This window comes from Oncorhynchus mykiss, chromosome 2 (genome assembly GCF_057628025.1).
Source record: "Oncorhynchus mykiss isolate SJ-2025 chromosome 2, ASM5762802v1, whole genome shotgun sequence".
Lineage (NCBI taxonomy): Eukaryota > Metazoa > Chordata > Actinopteri > Salmoniformes > Salmonidae > Oncorhynchus > Oncorhynchus mykiss.
Window position 1 is genome coordinate 28,961,669 of NC_143023.1, and position 18,947 is coordinate 28,980,615.

At 41.7% G+C, this 18,947-nt stretch overlaps 1 protein-coding gene across 1 annotated transcript; it reads left to right on the forward strand.

Moving 5' to 3' along the window:
* The first annotated feature begins 318 nt into the window (after positions 1–318).
* LOC110486369 (ankyrin repeat domain-containing protein 34A-like) lies at positions 319–17,647 on the forward strand. Its single transcript, XM_021557906.3, has 2 exons — positions 319–552; positions 14,309–17,647. Exon 2 carries the CDS (start codon positions 14,403–14,405, stop codon positions 15,999–16,001), a length of 1,599 nt encoding a protein of 532 aa, XP_021413581.3. The 5' UTR covers positions 319–552; positions 14,309–14,402; the 3' UTR covers positions 16,002–17,647.
* The last annotated feature ends 1,300 nt before the right edge of the window (positions 17,648–18,947 follow it).

Consider the following 18,947-nt stretch of genomic DNA (forward strand, 5'->3'; position numbering starts at 1 on the left):
CCTTGAGGTAACAGGAATAGTGTCATAAGCACAGAACAGACAATATTGGGCCCATACTTACAGCTCAATCAGCTTTAAATATAGCCTATCCTTTGTTGATATTTCTTACAATAGGCTGTGTGGAAACTTGTATGCCTATCAAGACACCAAATTGTGTGTATAACATTGTATAGGCTACTGTTTTAATGAACAACAGTCATATGGTTCCTGCACATGATGTCTATATACAGCAGGTCTCTCTCTCTCTCTCTCTCTCTCGTGTTTCTTTATCTGTCTGTCAAGCGCAGGGATCATCATAGCGCATCGTCTGCGCGCAACATATCCACCGCGTTCGTATTCACTCCCACCACGCGACCCACTCCCCACCCCCGCTGCGACGCTCCGAGTCTTCTAAACTAGTGGTTGCGGGAGGGATACGGGTGAAGAGGGGGAGGGGGAGAGAGGCTCGACGTTATCACAATATCGGGGGGATATTACAGACTGAAGTCTGGCTTTTATATCAGAAAAAAAACATATGCCAAATGGATCTGAATTAAACTTGTTTCATCCATGGTAAGGATTTATATTTTCTCTTTATATCGTGTTTGCAGCGCATGGTGATAGAAGGCTACATTTGCATATTGTAGATTACATAAATATTTGTTGCCATTAAATTATTCCTTATGAGTGGTTAATGTCATGGCCAAATGGCTTGACAAAGCAATATCGACATGAACTGAGAACAGTGTTTTGGTATTCCATGTGAAAAAAATAAAACAAGTTGAATTTGATGAAAGACCAACAATAAAACAAATATGTAATTCAACTGAACTTATTCAGATTTTATAATTCATTGTTTCTTACCATATTTGTGTAAGAGATAAAAGATGCTCTATAGCCTAAAATCCCGCAGACCAACGAACACGATTCGTTTGGCAGTTGTAATCAGATTGGTTGAGCCTTGCTATATGCAAAGACTAATCAATAAACTGCTACAAAAAGCAAATAGATTCAGCTGATTCAGATTTGCTGTCACAATTTTTCCATATTATAAGCACCACATTTCTTGCCTGAGCGGCAACCCCTGTAACCTAAATCATGAACCAATCTGCATTGTCATGAAATTCTGTCACTTGGCTTATTGCGGTCCTATAAGATCAGCCGTATGATGGAATGTGGCAAAAAGAGAAGCAGACAGTCAGTTACATTTTATGTGTGTGAGAAAGGCAATACATGCAGGGATGTAACTTAGGTCGTATTTTATTATCTCTGCTAATGCATAGGCAAGGCTACATTCAGTGTGGAGAAACATGTTTTCTATCAACCGACTGTTGAAACGGCTGTTTCTTTTTACTGGCGCAGTTACTGTTTTTGTCCAATAACCTGGAATAGTATAACTTCCCTGCTAGTTTAATATTAGAAGCAGTACGTCAGAAAACCAATTTACGTAGTGATTGGTCACCGAAACAGGTTTGAATTAGATTTTCTTGGAGCCGATATGATAACACTGATGCTGCGTCTCGGTTTCATTCAATATTACCAACACCATCACGAACTTGAATTGAAAGCATGAATTCCTTTACATTGCTTTTCTCAGTTCTCGGAAGGTTGGCGTCCGGCAGAACGACCGAATCAGCACCATGGATAGCGATCGTAGATTGGAATGGATTTAAGTTTCTTGCAACATTTCACATAATAGTTTCGCTGAATCTTTTGCTATTAGGCCTGTATGATATTGTAGAATTGTATACATATACACCTGATTAAGTTTCTTGGAAACAATAATATGAAACGCTTGGGAACGATGTTTGCTTGTATTACGAATTTACATTATACACAGAAACTCATTCATGTTCCCGAGAATAATCTGCATTACTGTATATGTATATCTTTAAATGTATTTCACATAGTGATATTGATTAATAGCTTATGTACTGTAGCAATTAGATGTATAGCTACTGAACTATGGGTTTTGTAAATGTTACAGAGAGCACTGCAATTACTACTCAGAAACAACAGGTTCACTAAGGGACAAGGGCATAAGACAACTATGACACGTGGATGGCTTCTTACAGGCGTTCTATGGAGGAAAGGTTAGGTGTAGGTCACATCCACTCCCACAAACCTGGAATTATGAATAATCTGTCTAGAGGGCCAATGGAGGGCACTGTCAGTGCTATATGCCATCACATCCATCGTTCCAACAGGAAGTGTGGCACACTCTGACATGCACAGCTCACCCGAGATGGGATACCAGGATGGCAGATCAGAGGGTACAACAGGGCCAATTATTGTAATGGGTGTTGGGGTGATGTCAGTTCTTGACACGGTGCAGCTGCACACCAGGGGACAGACATGTCATAGAAGGAATATTCTATTCTACTCTAGAGTACTCAGTCCTGACTGTCTCCGCCATGAGACTGTGTGTCTTCTGAGAGCAGATGGAAATGCATGACTTTAGCTGATAGTGAGTCAGTGAGCTGATAGTGAAGGAAAGAGAGAAAGAGAGCGAGAAAGAGAGAGAGAGAAAGAGAGAGAGAGAGAAAGAGAAAGAGAGGGAAAGAGAGAGTGTGTGAGAAAGAGGTCTGATGATGAACGATAAGCTCTTTGGAATGGGGGTGGGGGGGGATTTTAATAATGTTGCCCGCCTACACGTACAAATACACACACACACACAGATTGATGTACATGTACTCAGACAAGCTTTTACACACTAACTAAGACATGTATACAGTGCCTTTGGAAAGTATTCAAACCCCAAGACCTTTTCCACATTTTGTTACGTTGCAGCCTTATTCTAAAATGGATGGAAAAAAACCATCCTCAGCAATCTACACACAACACCCCATAATGACAAAGCAAAAACAGGTTTTTAGAAATCTTGAAATACCTTATTTACATAAGTATTCAGACCCTTTGCTATGAGACTCAAAGTTGAACTCAGGTGCATCCTGTTTCCATTGATCATCCTTGAGATGTTTCTACAACTTGATTGGAGTCCACATGTGGTAAATTCAATTAATTGGACATGATTTGGAAAGGAAAACACCTGTCTGTATAAGGTCCCACAGAGGGAGGTCCCATGAGGTCGAAGGAATTGTGCAGAAAGCTCCGAGACAGGATTGTGTTGAGGCGCAGATCTGGGGAAGGATACGAAAACATTTTTGCAGCATTGAAGGACCCCAAGAACACAGTGGCCTCCATCATTCTTAAATGGAAGAAGTTTAGAACCACCAAGACTCTTCCTAGAGCTGGCTGCCCGGACAAACTGAGCAATCGGAGGAGAGGGCCTTGGTCAGGGAGGTGACCAAGAACCCGATGGTCACTCTGACAGAGCTCTAGAGTTCCTCTGTGGAGATGGGAGAACCTTCCAGAACCATCTCTGCAGCACTCCAACAATCAGGCCTTCATGGTAGAATGGCCAGACGGAAGCCACTCTTCAGTAAAAGGGACATGACAGCCCGATTGAAGTTTGCCAAAAGGCACCTAAAGATTGTCAGACCATGAGAAACAAGATTTATGGTCTGATGAAACCAAGATTGAGCTATTTGGCCTGAATGCCAAGCGTCATGTCTGGAGGAAACATAGCACCATCCCTACGGTGAAGCATGGTGGTGGCAGCATCATGCTATGGGGATGTTTTTCAGCGGCAGGGACTGGGAGACTAGTCGGGATCGAGGGAAAGATGAATGGAGCAAAGTACAGAGAGAGATCCTTGATGAAAACCTGCTCCAGAGTGCTCAGGACCTCAGACTGGGGCCAAGGTTCACCTTCCAACAGGACAAACACCCTAAGCACACATCCAAGACAACGCAGTAGTGGCTTTGGGACAAGTCTTTGAATGTACTTGAGTGGCCCAGCCAGAGCCTGTACTTCAACCTAATCAAACATCTCTGGAGAGACCTGGAAATAGCTGTGCAGTGACACTCCCCATCCAACCTAACAGAGCTTGAGAGAATCTGCAGAGAAGAATAGAAAAAACTCCCCAAATACAGGTATGCCAAGCTTGTAGCATCATACCCAAGAAGAATCAAGGCTGTAATCACTGCCAAAGGTGATTCAACAAAGCACTGTGTAAAGGGTCTGAATACTTATGTAAATGTGATATTTAATGTTGTATAAATTAGCAAACATTAAAAAAACTGTTGTTGCTTTGTCATTATGGGGTTTTGGGTGTAGATTGATGAGGAAAAAAACAATTTAATCAATTTTAGAATAAGGCTGTAACGTAACAAAATGTGGAAAAAGTAAAGAGTTCTGAATACTTTCCAAAGGCAGTCAGATGCACACTCTTTTTTAGAAACCCAGACAGACCCAGGTTTACACACAGATAATGTGTGTAAACCAAACAACAGAGATGTTATAAATGGAAAGTCAGGGAGGAAGAGCAATAATGAAGAGACCTGTCGAGAGATGGGGAAAGAAATTGGTATGGAAAAGCACAGACTCTGATATATTAGTAGCCTGAAATATGTTTTAAGAGGGATATCAATAAATAGTTACTGCAGACCTACAGTATGAAATCAAAAATAAATCAACTGCTTATCAATTACCTTTTGCTGTTGTGCTGTGCACGAAATATGTTGTTTTTGCCAATAGATTATCAATATTTAACGCGCGAACAATAGGAGGTTTTAGTGGATTAGTGGATGCACTATCTACCCAGATTAAGGCATTACGTCAGTTGAAGCTGCAGTGATAGATAGCAGCTAGGATGATAAATGTCATGCTATAGCTGAAACTACCCAGCCAGAAATAGCTTCTACTGCCTCCCTTATCAGAGTGGGAGTGCGAAGTGAGGAGTCTGGTTGGAAAATTGCAGGTGGATCGATGTCAACCCCTCTGTCGCTCCTGTCCTTTCCACAGCCCAGAGCAAGGGGTCAAACTGGGACACTCAGAGGCGGCGACAATCATGACACCACTGTGTGAGTTGGCGTGTGTATGTGTTTGCAGCTGCAGCAGGTTCTACCTGAATATTTTTTTCACAACCAAATCTCTATATTTTATATAAATGGCATGTTATGGAAGGGTCCATACACATTTTTTTGTGATTTCACGTTTTAGAGGAATTTACCCCAAACTGCAAATCACTTCCTCATCCTCGTGTATCTTGGGGGCCCTGAAAAAATGATCAAAACACCCAGATACATCATTTTAGAAACAGCAAAGCTCCCAGTATAGTAATGCAGGTCTTTAGATGTTGTACACTTAAAGTTGTGTCATTCCGAAATGTATCCGCAATGTTATATTCCCTTTTTTGCGACTCAAGCCTTCTCAAGCAGTTCCATTTTCCGTGTAGCCTGCTGCTACAGGTAACTTCCAAAAAAGGAAATACTGTACTGACATATAGTGTCTTAATTTTTGGGCGACCACCCCATGCTTTCAATATACATTGTATCCCTCATTTAATCAAGTGTTTACTTTATTTAGGCAGTTAGGCCCACCTGTAAAATTGACTTTGGAGGTATCGCTCGAGTCGCAACAAAATGAAATATAGCCTAACGTTGAGGATAAATTCGAAATGACACAATTTCATGTGTATGACATCTAAAGACCTGCATTACTAGACTGAGCGCTTTGCTGTTTGATGTATTTGGGTGTTTTTGGAGCCATTCATGTTTTTTTGGGGGGCCCATCAAGGATGAGGAAGTGATTTGCTGTTTGGGTTAAATTACTCTAAAACATATGAAATCACAAACAAATTGTCTGGATCCTTCTGCAATATATCATTGACATCATTTTTTTTGTTGATTTGGTTGTAAATGAAAACTTCTCATTTGACATGCCTAAATAAACACAGTATGACAGGGAAGAAAACATTTGGTGTGAATCATTGAGAGATCTCAGGGAAGGAATCTGTGTCGGGGATTCGTATGCTGCAACTATATTGGATTAGCAGCTCCATGAAGCCCCCTGAGCATCGTTATCTGACTGGAGCAGTGTTGCCAACTCCTCAGTAAGGAAAGTAGCTATTGGCTGTCCTAAAAGTCACTAAATGACGTCATCACCTAATTTGCATAATTGGCCATGTGCATGTAATTGTGATGGATGCTGTAGGAGAGAGGAATAACGTTGTGGGAGAGACAAAAAGTGAGTAGAAAACACCCTAAATATGTTTAGAACTACAAATGAAATTTCTTCTGTCGATTCTTGTTTTTTTTTATATCACAATTCCAACCCACCTCCTTTATCCTGGCTTGGGACCGGCAAAAGTGACCCAAAAGAGACACTCTGGCGGAGTTACTTAGTTTTTTATTTTATTATTTATTTATTTGTTTGTTTTTTTGTTTCGTTTTCTTAATTTGGTTTGGTTTTTAACCTCATGGTCCACTTAGGAGCCTACAACAAGTCACAGTAAAACATTTTTAACCATAATATTTTTTACATTTTTTTGTATACAATCTAAATGGACCCAAAATAGACAATAGAAAAAACTGTCAATGGCAATGTGAGAAAATTATGGTAACTAGTCTGGCCCTAATTCAGGTTAATTGTTTTTTTTTAAATGTAAGCCAGGGCAGGATCAGCCAGCGACGGCTTCCCGCATGCGCGATTCATTTGTAGTCTGGACGCGGAAGGGTGAACATCTCCTGCTCTGACTGCAGCTGGGAGGGACTGCTGCGCAAGGACTGGGCCCCGCCTGTGAGTGCTTTAGGACGGGGGTGGGGCCCACAGCTCGTTGAGAAGAGTAAGAACGATACCTGCTTTCGCGTCAGAGTCTCCAAAAGTCTCCAATAACACCAGAAAAAGTCGCTAGATTTGTCGCTAGTCACTTTTTAAAAAATGTGTCGCTAGATGGATCTGAATACTCACTAAATATAGCAACAAGGTCGCTAAGTTGGCAACACTGGACTGGAGCACTCACACTGTGCCTGTTTTCCTGGTCCATCTTGGCAGAAATGACTAGTGCCTCTGAGCTGGAGTCCATAGATCTTAGACAAGACAGCTCTCTCTCCCTCGTCTGCTTTGGGAAAAACTCTGCTCAGACCCACACAATACACCTGGGCCCGGTTTACCGACAGTGATGGAATTGAGTTTTACTAGTGTTTTAATGATGCAGCCGAATATGTAACATGCATTTCCCAAAACACCACGCAGAGTGCATCGTTGGAGCATGTGTCGACACTGATAGGATCGAAAGAAAGTGAGCTCTGCTCTCGGGTCAGCTTTCTCTATTAAAATCTCACCTTAATAACATTATAATTATTTCACAATAATGACGACGGATCAGCAACAGTACCTCTACGATTGTATCCCTGAGTTGTCAAGAGTATCCCAGATGTAAATGGAAAAGGCCATGTCTGCTCTGCCTCATCTCCTGTTGTAGTGAATACTGTCAAGGACCAGGAGATACATACTATCTGTCTACCTCTTTTCTTCAGCACTACAGAGATGTTTATGGTCACACATTACTTCTTCAGAGGTGTTTGACAGATAAATCCACTGGAGAAATACTGAGTAGAGCCGCAGGCTGCATTCAGATGTAGGATCTTAATTTGCCAAGGCAGCAGGTACTCTTCCGGGAGTCCAATCACAAATACATAACACAACACATTATTACACACTACTCTACCATAGCATATCTACAATACGACCGTAAGGCATTACAGAGGGTAGTAAGTACGTACATTACTGGGGGCAAGCATCCTGCCATCCAGGACCTCTATACCAGGCGGTGTCAGAGAAAGGCCCTAAAAATTGTCAAAGACTCCAGCCACCCCAGTCATAAACTGTTCTCTCTGCTACCGCGGTGTGTTTGGGATCATTGTCATGCTGAAAGACCCAGCCACGTTTCATCTTCAATGCCCTTGCTGATGGAAGGAGGTTTTCACTCAAAATCTCACGATACATGGCCCCATTCATTCTTTCCTTTACACGGATCAGTCATCCTGGTGACTTTGCAGAAAAACAGCCCCAAAGCATGATGTTTCCACCCCCATGCTTCACAGTAGGTGTGGTGTTCTTTGGATGCAACTCAGCATTCTTTGTCCTCCAAACACGACAAGTTGAGTTTTTACCAAAAAGTTATATTTTGGTTTCATCTGACCATATGACATTCTCCCAATCTTCTTCTGGATCATCCAAATGCTCTCTAGCAAACTTCAGACGGGCCTGGACATGTACTGGCTTAAGCAGGGGGACACGTCTGGCACTGCAGGATTTGAGTCCCTGGTGGCGTAGTGTGTTACTGGTGGTAGGCTTTGTTACTTTGGTCCCAGCTCTCTGCAGGTCATTCACTAGGTCCCCTCATGTGGTTCTGGGATTTTTGCTCACCGTTCTTGTGATCATTTTGACCCCACGGGGTGAGATCTTGCGTGGAGCCCCAGATCGAGGAAGATTATCAGTGGTCTTGTATGTCTTCCATTTCCTAATAATTGCTCCCAAAGTTGATTTCTTCAAACCAAGCTGCTTACCTATTGCAGATTCAGTCTTCCCAGCCTGGTGCAGGTCTACAATTTTGTTTCTGGTGTTCTTTGACAGCTCTTTGGTCTTGGCCATAGTGGAGTTTGGAGTGTGACTGTTTGAGGTTGTGGACAGGTGTCTTTTATACTGATAACAAGTTCAAACAGGTGCCATTAATACAGGTAACGAGTGGAGGACAGAGGAGCCTCTTAAAGAAGAAGTTACAGGACTGTGAGAGCCAGAAATCTTGCTTGTTTGTAGGTGACCAAATACTTATTTTTCACCATAATTTGCAAATAAATTCATTAAAAATCCTACAATGTTATTTTCTGGATTTTTTTCTCTCATTTTGTCTGTCATGGTTTGTCTGTCATGGAAGTGTACCTATGATGAAAATTACAGGCCTCTCTCATCTTTTTAAGTGGGAGAACTTGCACAATTGGTGGCTGACTAAATACATTTTTGCCCCACTGGATATAGCCTCGCTACTGTTATTTTACTGCTGCTCTTTAATTATTTGTTATTTAATTTTTAACTTAACACTTGTTTTTCTTAAAACTGCATTGTTGGTTAAGGGCTTGTAAGTAAGCATTTCACTGTAAGGTCTACTACACCTGCTGTATTCGGCGCATGTGACAGATAACATATGATTTGATTTAATAATACAGCAAAATAACAATATTAAAATGTATGTGTGTGTAGAGTGCGTGTGTTAGCATGTGTTTGTGAATGCTGTGTGTTTGCCTGCACAGTCCAAACTGTTCCATAAAGTGTAGTTTTATCAGTTTTCTAAATCAGATTTTACTACTTGACTGAGTTACATGATGTGGAATAGAGTTCCATGTAGAAATGGCTCTATGTAGTACTGTGCATTTCCCGTGGTCTATTCTGAACTTGGGGACAGTGAAGAGACCTCTGGTGGCATGGCATGTTTTGTGGGGTATGCGTAGGTGTCTGAGCTGTGCGCTAGTTGCTTAAACAGACAGCTCGGTGATTTCAACATGTCAATATCTCTCACAAAGACATGCTGGCCCTCTGTGTACCTCTAAGGGCCAGCCGTGCTGCTCTGTTCAGGGCCAATTGTCATTTGCCCATGTGTCTCTTTGTGGCACTTGACCATATGACAGGACAGTGGTCCAGGTGCGACAAAACTAGGGACTATAGTAGTTGTTTTGTTGATAGCGATGTCAAGAAAGCATAGTAGTGCTTTATTATGGACAGATCTCTCCCCATCTTAGCTTTCCCGTTGCATCAATATGTTTCGACCATGACAGTTTACAATCCATGGTTACACCAAGCAGTTTAGTCTCCTTAATTTGCTCAATTTCCACATTATTCATTACAAGATTTCAGTTGAGGTTTAGGATTTAGTGAATGATTTGTCCTAAATACAATGCTTTTAGCTTTTGAAATATTTAGGACCAGCTTATTTCTTGACAGCCATTCTGAAACTGACTGCAGCTCTTTGTTAAGCGTTGCAGGGATTTCACTTGCTGTGGTAGCTGACATGTGCCGTGTTGAGTCATCAGCATACATGGACACACAGGCTTTACTCAGTGCCAGTGGCAGGTCATTGGTAAAGATTTTAAAAAGTAGGTGCCTAGACAGCTGCACTGGGGAATGCCTGACTCTACCTGGATTATGGTGGAAATGCTTCCATTGAAGAACACCCTCTGTGTTCTGTTAGACAGGTAAGTCTTGATCCATAATATAGCAGGGGATGTAAAGCCATAACATATACATTTTTCCAGCAGCAGATTCTTATTAACAATTCTTCTCAGCCAATCATCAGTCATTTGTGTAAGTGCCGTCTGTACATGTTGAATGCCCTTCCCTGTAAGCGTGCTTCAAGTCTGTGGTTCATTTGTTTACTGTGAAATAGCATTGTATCTGGTCAAACACATTTTTTTCTAAATGTTTACTAAGTGTTGTTAACAGGCTTACTCTGGACGGCTGTTTGAGCCAGTAAAGGGTGCTTTGCTATTCTTGGGTAGCAAAATTACTTTTGCTTCCCTCCAGGCCTGAGGGCACACATTTTCCTGTAGGCTTAGATTGAATAGATGGCAGATAGGAGTGACAATATAGTCACTATCATCCTCAGTAATTTTCCATCCAATTTTCAGACCCTGGGTGCTTGTCATTGTTGATAGAAAACAACATTTATTTCACCTCTTCCACACTCACTTTACACAATTCAAAATTATAATACTTGCCTTTTATCATTTTGGTCAGTTATGTATGGAGGTGTAGGTTCATAATATATTGTTGTTATGTCATTTCTGAATTTGAAGTAGTTGGCAATATCAATGGGTTTTTTGATGAATGAGCCATCTGATTCAATGAATGATGGAGCTGAGTTTGCCTTTTTGCCCCACATTTAATTTAAGGTGCTTTTTAGTATCATTCTTTATATAATTTATTTTTGTTTCATAGTAATTTCTTCTTCTTTTTGTTAAGTTTAGTCACGTGATTTCCCAATTTACAGTACGTTTGCCACTCGGCTGTGCAGCCAGACATTTTGCCATTCCTTTTGCCTGAACCAGGTTGCAGGCACTGGTTACAGTTTGAAGCATTTTCTTGAGTGGACAGCTTGACGAAAGCCACTCAATATTTAGGTTACTCATAAAATATGCAAACTTGTAATGTATTTGAGTTTTAAAAAGGCTTCTAACGTTTGTAATTTCCACTTTGACATTTCAATTGAAATTATTGATTTGCCTTAACAAAAAATGTAACAACCCCCACAAATTATAATCTGCATAATAAAGAACATTTCCTATTGCTGCAGGATTATTTTACTGCAGTAGCAAACTGGCTCAAATTAAGATCCTACATCTGTATGTATACAGTAGTATCAAATCAAATCACATCTTACTCGTCACATGCTTTGTAAACAACAGGTGTGGACTGACAGTAAAATGCTTACTTACGGGCCCTTCCCAACAAAGCAGAGAGAAAGAGCATAGTTAAACATGTAATAATACAAGTAATAATAGATACATAATGAGTAATAATAACTTGGCTGTATACAAGGACTACCAGTACCAGTTGATGTGCAGGGGTACAAGGGAAGAGGTAGATATGTACATATAAGGAAGAATAAAGTGACAGATAGTAAACAGCAGCAGCAGCGTATGTGATGGACTAACTATTTATCAGTATTGTGGCTTGGGGGTAGAAGCTGTTCAGGGTCCTGTTGGTTCCAGACTTGGTGCATCGGTACCGCTTGCCATGCGGTAGCCGAGAGAACAGTCTATGACCTGGGTGGCTGGAGTCTTCAACAATTTATTGATGTATTTATTTGATATTGTAGGGGAACAATATATAGAGAAAGGAGAGTCTCTCTCTCTGTAATTCTGAAACGCTAATAATCTATAATGGTGGTTAATCCAGTAACTGTAATAATACTTTACTACATTGTTTCAAAGGCATCAATCCACTTTGATGCAGATCATTGTGGATCGTCATCCACTTTGATGCAGATCATTGTGGATCGTCAAGTTGCCTTCCGCCCCAGTCGACAGATTGGGTCTTTAGCATGGGCAGACTAGTGTCAGACCCACAGATGCCCACACGCACACACGCATGCACGCACGCACACACGCACACACGCACACACACACACACACACACACACACACACACACACACACACACACACACACACACACACACACACACACACACACACAGAGAGAGCTGTAGGTGGCAGCCTCGTAGCCACATTCTCAGGATAGAGAGCCTCTCCCTCAGCCCATCTCAACTCAGCACCTGTCAACTGCTTCCCACTCCACCCACAGAGTCCCCTGGCAGCGAGCCAGTAATGACAAAGTAACAACTGTTATTAAACTGCCATTGATTCCCAACATAATTATTTAGGCAAATAGGCCATAATAAAAAGGGGTGGATGGATTAAATGTAATTGAGTGTATTGATCACAGTCTGAATGAAAGAAAGACCGAGCCCTAGCCATTGTAAGGAATTACTCAGACTCACTCAAATTAAACTGTGTTTGTAAATGCTGCACTGTTAAAATGAAGTGCTTTGTAACACCAAAACTAGTGGCAACTGAGCTGCCACCAACTTGAAGGAGACGACTTGCAGGAGGTTTGAACTTTTCAGGAGTATTGAAACACATCATCCTGATATGTTTTGAAACATAACATGGTGTGTAGTAACACCACTTAATCAAGTGTTATGCAACACCTTGCCAGGGACTGGGAGCCCTAACAGAAAAGATTGAAAACACTATTTTGTTGTTTCGAGTCCTGTTTAGTGCAGAATTAGATGCCTTCTCATTTGGTGGCGTTTCCTCTCTCTAAAACAATGTGTCAAACACATTCTGTGTATTAAAACACTTACGTTAGGTTTACATTCGAACACCCTTTCAAACACCTGATCTCAGCTTAGGTGCATTACTTTTCATGGTTTCATTACACAATCATGGTGTTTTGAGACATTCTATTTTTACAGTGTGTATTATAATATGCATGCTTAGGGATGGTTAGTTAGACGTCTCAATATGTGTTTCAACACAGCGAAAGAAAGACTCTGGCTTATAATATTGTTGTAACAGAAGTCACGAGTCTCTCAACCTATTTCATGTGAGGTTGTTGGATATATTGCTACACTCAGGGGGAATGAAGAACAAATAATATCTTCCCTCTTCATTCTGGCTTCCCAACTCCCTTTCCCACAACCACCACTAACTACTTCTCTATTATACCCAGATGATTACACTCTGTGTTTCGGTTTGTATAGCCACTGTCTGTCCCCGTGCTCGTTGTTCACCTGGGTTATGAAATAGAGTTGTTTATTAACATGAACAGGGCACATTGAATCACCTTAGCATAGAACTAAATATCCCAGTGGACATACGTGGGAAGCTCATTCATTGCTAGACAGCTGTTTATTTCTCTCTGCACAAGATGCATCTCCTTCTCTCCATCCAAATAGATCACTAGATCCCAAATGGTGGGTCGGGACCCACTGGTGAGCCACAGGCAACCAGTCCCTCCTCCTCTTGGGTCACGGTGAAAGTTGTGGCTGGATTGTTTTGGTCGTTGTCTATTTGGTGGATAATAATCAATCGTTTGAGATCATTGAAATAGATTACTTAGAGGAAGGTTTGGTAGAATGAATATTCCAAGAACATCATTATGTTGATTTTCAGTCACAGAAAAAAATATTATAATAATTAAATCAGTATTAGGAGTCATTTAAAAGTTTAGACAAGTCAATTCACCGTGTATCCTGTTGGATATCAGATTATAATTTTTTGTCATTGCCTCATCTTTCTGTATCTCACACTTGCAGATTTTGAGATAATCTCACTTTCAAGCACCAAATGATTAATTATTCACTGTTTTACATATTACCATGTTACTGCAGCGGGAAGTTGCTCTTTTGCTGATGGGAAGGCAAAAAGTCCAAGTCATGCATAGTTAATTCTCTGCAAAGTCAAACTTTATTCAACTCTGCATAGTTATAGTTTAAGAATACCAGGTAAGTTAGTAAAATAAGCCAATCTTAGCATAGTGGGGTCAAGGATCAGTATCATGCATTCACCAATCATGGCAGAGATGTTGTCAATCTTGAGGGAGAAAAAACGCTTTCCCTTTGAAAAATACTGTCTAAAATGTTTTTGTTACACCAGATGGGTGCTACATCTTGTTGTCATTTCACCTCATGAGATGGCTATCCAGACACTCCCTGTCTTGCTCTTACAGACACACTTCATATCAAAGGCTTCAATTGCAGTCACTCTGAGATGGCATTGGTAATGCAGTATAACTGTTGTACTGCTGCATACTAGACATTAGATATATGCATAGACCAACCAAACTAACCATCTTAACCACCTTTTAGCACTGCCTGTCTGTACTGTACGTTTAGAATTCTGACATCACTTTGTTTTTCATCACAGGTTCACCAGCTTCCTCTTGAAGATGGCCAGTCAACGCTAAGCTAACTAGCTGGGTGTAGCAGATTTGACTGGAAGAAGAGGTGCCAAAGGCACCATGGGAGATGGAGGAGCCCTCCATACAGAGGGGAACGCCCTCCTCAAAGCCGTCTTCCAGGGCAAGCTGCGACTGACCCGGCTCCTCCTGGAAGGGGGTGCCTACATCAACGAAGGCAACGAGCGGGGCGAGACCCCCATCTCTGCTGCCTGCCTGGCTGGCTACGAGGACCCCCAGAGCCGCCAGAGGATGGTGCGCTACCTCCTGGAGAAAGGAGCCGATCCCAACATCCCAGACAAGTCTGGGCGGACCTCCCTGATGCATGCCTGTGTCGAGCAGGCGGGCAAAGAGGTGGTGTCCCTGCTCCTAGAGAATGGAGCTGACCCCAGCCTCAAGGACTACACAGGCTCCTCCGCCCTGGTCCATGCCATCAACAGAGGTGACAGAGACACCCTCCAGGTCCTGCTGGATGCCTGCAAGGCCAAGGGCAAGGAGGTAATCATCATCACCACCGACACGTCACCCTCGGGCACCAAGAAGACCAAGCAGTATCTCAACTCCCCCCCATCACCAGGGGTGGTGAACACGCTCTCACCCGTGGCCTGCATGTCACCCTCAGAGGTAGCGATCCGGACCTCCAATTCCCCAGCAGCAGAGAAGGTTGAGGAGGAGGACAGTATCTTTAGCTTTGCGCTGACATCAGCCTTACCCCTACCCTCCACTAGAACCCTAGGGGAGAAAAGGCCGCCTCCCCGCAAACTCCTGAAGAGGCTCAACTCTGAGCCTTGGGGGCTGGTAGCACCCTCAGTGCTCAGCAGGGTCCCACAGGAGAGGGTTGATGGTGGACTGGAGGAGGAAGGTGGAGGTAGGATCATCACTGAGATTAATGGTCTGTCAATCTCGGGTCCTGGCAGGCCTCTCCTGTCTCGTCGGCATAGCATCGAAACACATGACCCCTGCTCGCCCAAACTCATTGACCGATCCTGCTCAGAGGACTGCGCAGCCCTTTGTAGCTCCTCCTGGGCCGACAAGGTCCAACAGCACCAGATCCTGTACCGCAGGAACACCGCGCCGGAGTCTCAGGAAAATGCAGGCGGACCAGGGGGGGTGGCTTCACGCACCCTGACTCACCCCAAACTTACACGTATGGAGCACTATGAGTCAGACACACACCTGTGTCCTGAGTCCATCCCTGGATCTCCAGACTCGGGGCGCGTGTCTGTGGAGCGGAGGAAGTACAACGCCTCGCCCCTCTCTCTTCTCACCACCTCCTCCCGGGAGTCCCTTGAGAGCATCCCCAATTCTGTCTCTCCCATCACCATGCGCAGACGGCCCCCAGGCCTCCTGGAGCGCAGAGGCTCAGGCACCCTCCTCTTGGACCACATCTCCCACACCCGCCCCGGGTTCTTGCCCCCACTCAATGTCAACCCCCACCGGCCCATCCCAGACATCCGGGCCAATGGCAAGCCTACTTCCCCCGTCCACTCTGGTCCCAAGATCCTGGTTCCAGTTGCCCCTGCCTCACCCAAGAGAGGCCCAGACTTCAAGATGAAGAAGAAACTGATGAGGAGGCACTCCATGCAGACGGAACAAATGAAGCAGCTCTCCACCTTCCAGGAGATCCTGACAGAGAAGGTCATTGAGTCCAACGGGGACTGAGACATAAAAGGACATGTGAGGGTACAGTGGTGGATCAATTAGTCTATCTAATTAGTCCATCATTATCCTCAACCAGTGCTTAAACCAGGACTACTAACGTGAATTTGGTTCATTCAGAGTGAGGCCTCAGTCCCATCCTTGTTCTGTGTCAAGTGCAGATGGTTATTTTTATTTTTAGGTGACCTATTTTAATTTGTTGTGTTTCCTTTCTGTGCTGTCACAGAAAGCTGGTTGATTGAGTAATACGGTATACAGCAGATGTTCTTTTCATTTCTCCTCAAATTATTTATTAATATACCCATTTACAGTCAACAGAAATAGAAACGTATTTCTGTGTTTTTAGATGTTTACACACTGCAAAATGTGCGCCAATGTCATGCCTACTGTTCCGTGTGCTGAAGACATTTTCTTCCCTTCTGAAATCAGTCACCTTATCTATCTATGACACTTTAAGTCAAAAGAAAAACAATCAACAGTAGAGATGCTAGCAACAGCTTACCTTGTCATTCTGAATGCCCTGTCTTCCCGATGTTAGCTGCTTTAAAACGTCAAACTTCAATCCTAAAATGCTCTCATGTTGATGGGTTTGTTTGGGGGAGAATAATGCTGCATTCCATGAAATAGTTTTCAAGACATATTGCCCGAAAATGTCACTGTCATTGTATTGTTGCTGTTATCTACTTTCACTGTATTTATTTGCCTTTACCTTTTAATCACTTGAGATTTTGTGTTTTAGAGAGCAATTTAGCTATATGGTCTAACCACACGCCTGACTTACCCTGACAACTACAGTGGGATCAACATGTGGGACTCTTTATGAGTATCACACTGTAATAATGTTATTATCAATTGATTAAAAAAATTTAAAAAATAAGTCAATTGAGGTGCAATTAATTTCATACTAAATTCCAAAGAAATCCCATGAAAGCATGTTTGTTTACATTGGAGTGTGTGAATACTGTTAGATGGCTTTTAGAAGAATTAACCTCAAATAATTGCACATTGATGCTGTGCCTTTCCATATGGAAAGAGCTCCTAGCACATATTAACTGTAAATAATGTAAAGATAAGACAAACCTAATTTGCTTATGAAATATGTCCATGTGCAATATGCTGTACTGTAATGTCAATGGATTTCCTTCATCTATGGTGGATGTGAAGTTGTCTTTACAAATTGTACATTAAAAGCAATCTGAAGCACTTCTTAACATTTACTGTACACAGATTTGCCGAAAGGGAGAGTTTTAGGCTCACAAAACTAACATTTACAGTTACTTACACATTTAGATTGTCATTTTTAAATAATTCCCATATGTATAGTGAGATTTAAGAGAAAAAAAGTTAGAAAATGTTTACCAAGCTTACAATGTGACTGCTTGTCCCGCATCCATTTCAAATATTTCTGTCTTTAATGAAATAATGTGTATGTGCTACAAGGTTTAATATTGACCTCCTGTCGATTGAACTGTAATGTAGGTTCCTTGAAGTTTAAGAGAAATACAAACAAAAAATACATATTTTTGTATGCCTGTTAGGAAATAGCAAAGTAAATTCTAATATGTAATCTATGTTCACGTTTGAACTTGATTGTAATTTGATTGTGAAATAAACATTTGTTAAATGTTCGTAAGTGAATTATAACAACCTTTAGTTGTCATGTGTCTTTAATATGAGATGTGTCATGTCAATTTGACTTAAGAAGTGTAATCATAAAATTAATAATACTGTACTTTCAGTATCAAGAATCAACCAATCTCCATTAATTTGGATATTTGTTCAAAAAAAATGATATGCTTCATTTTCTGTGATGGCAAGAATCACAGTCTGCAAAACACTTTCCATACTAGTCTTAGGTATTGGGTATTCAGTACAGGTTTGAGACTATTAGCCAGCATGAATGACTAAATCATCTCTTAATTGAGCAAAATATCCACCACGACCATTATTGATTAGAAGCCTGCCTGACTCCGCTGCACATGACGGGAAGTATTTATTTGAGCCAGAAGTGACCTCCTCCACACATTCATCTGTTAAACAAGATGCACTCCAGCACAGGTGGAAGATATCTTCTTTGACAAAGGCCTGGAGGAGGGACTTTAGATTGCGTCATCATAGGCTAAGCGTGAGACAACATACACTAACACTGCAATGGATAAAGGAGTCATTTGGTGAGGTAGACTTAAGCTCCATAAAAGCATAACTTTGGACATGGTTAATAAAGTATGTTTTGTGAAAGTGACAAACTTAGAGTGGGGTCCAAAGTTAATGGATCCCTTGATAAAGATGAGCAAAAAAATACAAAAATACAAATACTTAGTTATATTGTATGCTCAAATAAATGGAAAAAGTATAGTATTTTATACTAATACAATTGCTCAGAGAAAGAAAGCAATTTTGTTTAACAAGTAATAAAAAAAAAATCTAAAAAGATAGTGGTCAACATTTTTGGATCACCTGTTTTGGCCATCTCTGTCTCCGGACTTGAACCCCATTGAAAACCTGTGGCTTGAATTGAAAAGGTTAGTCCATATGTGCAGACAAAGAACATCTAGGATCTGGAAGGGTTCTGTATGGAGGAATGGTCTAAGATCCCTCCCAATGTGTTCACCAAGTCTCATATGCTAATCTTTATCAAGGGATCCAATCATTTTGGATACCACAGTATAAAAATAAATAAAAATTCAGGACTTATTCAAACATCATTTATCAGGCTGCATCTTTAAGGACATGGCCGGATTAAGAAATCATAGTTTATTTGGTGCACATTCTGCCCAAATTGCAGCCTTCCCGACTATAGGAGACCAGAAACTGCCAAAATAAAGGAAACAGTTGAGTAAATGAGTGATTCAAATTTGATGTTATAGTGTGGGGTGCATTTTCCTGGCATGTTTTAGGTCCACTTGTAGCTGTTCTGGCAGCTCGACTTAAGACACTTTATGTTGGTGT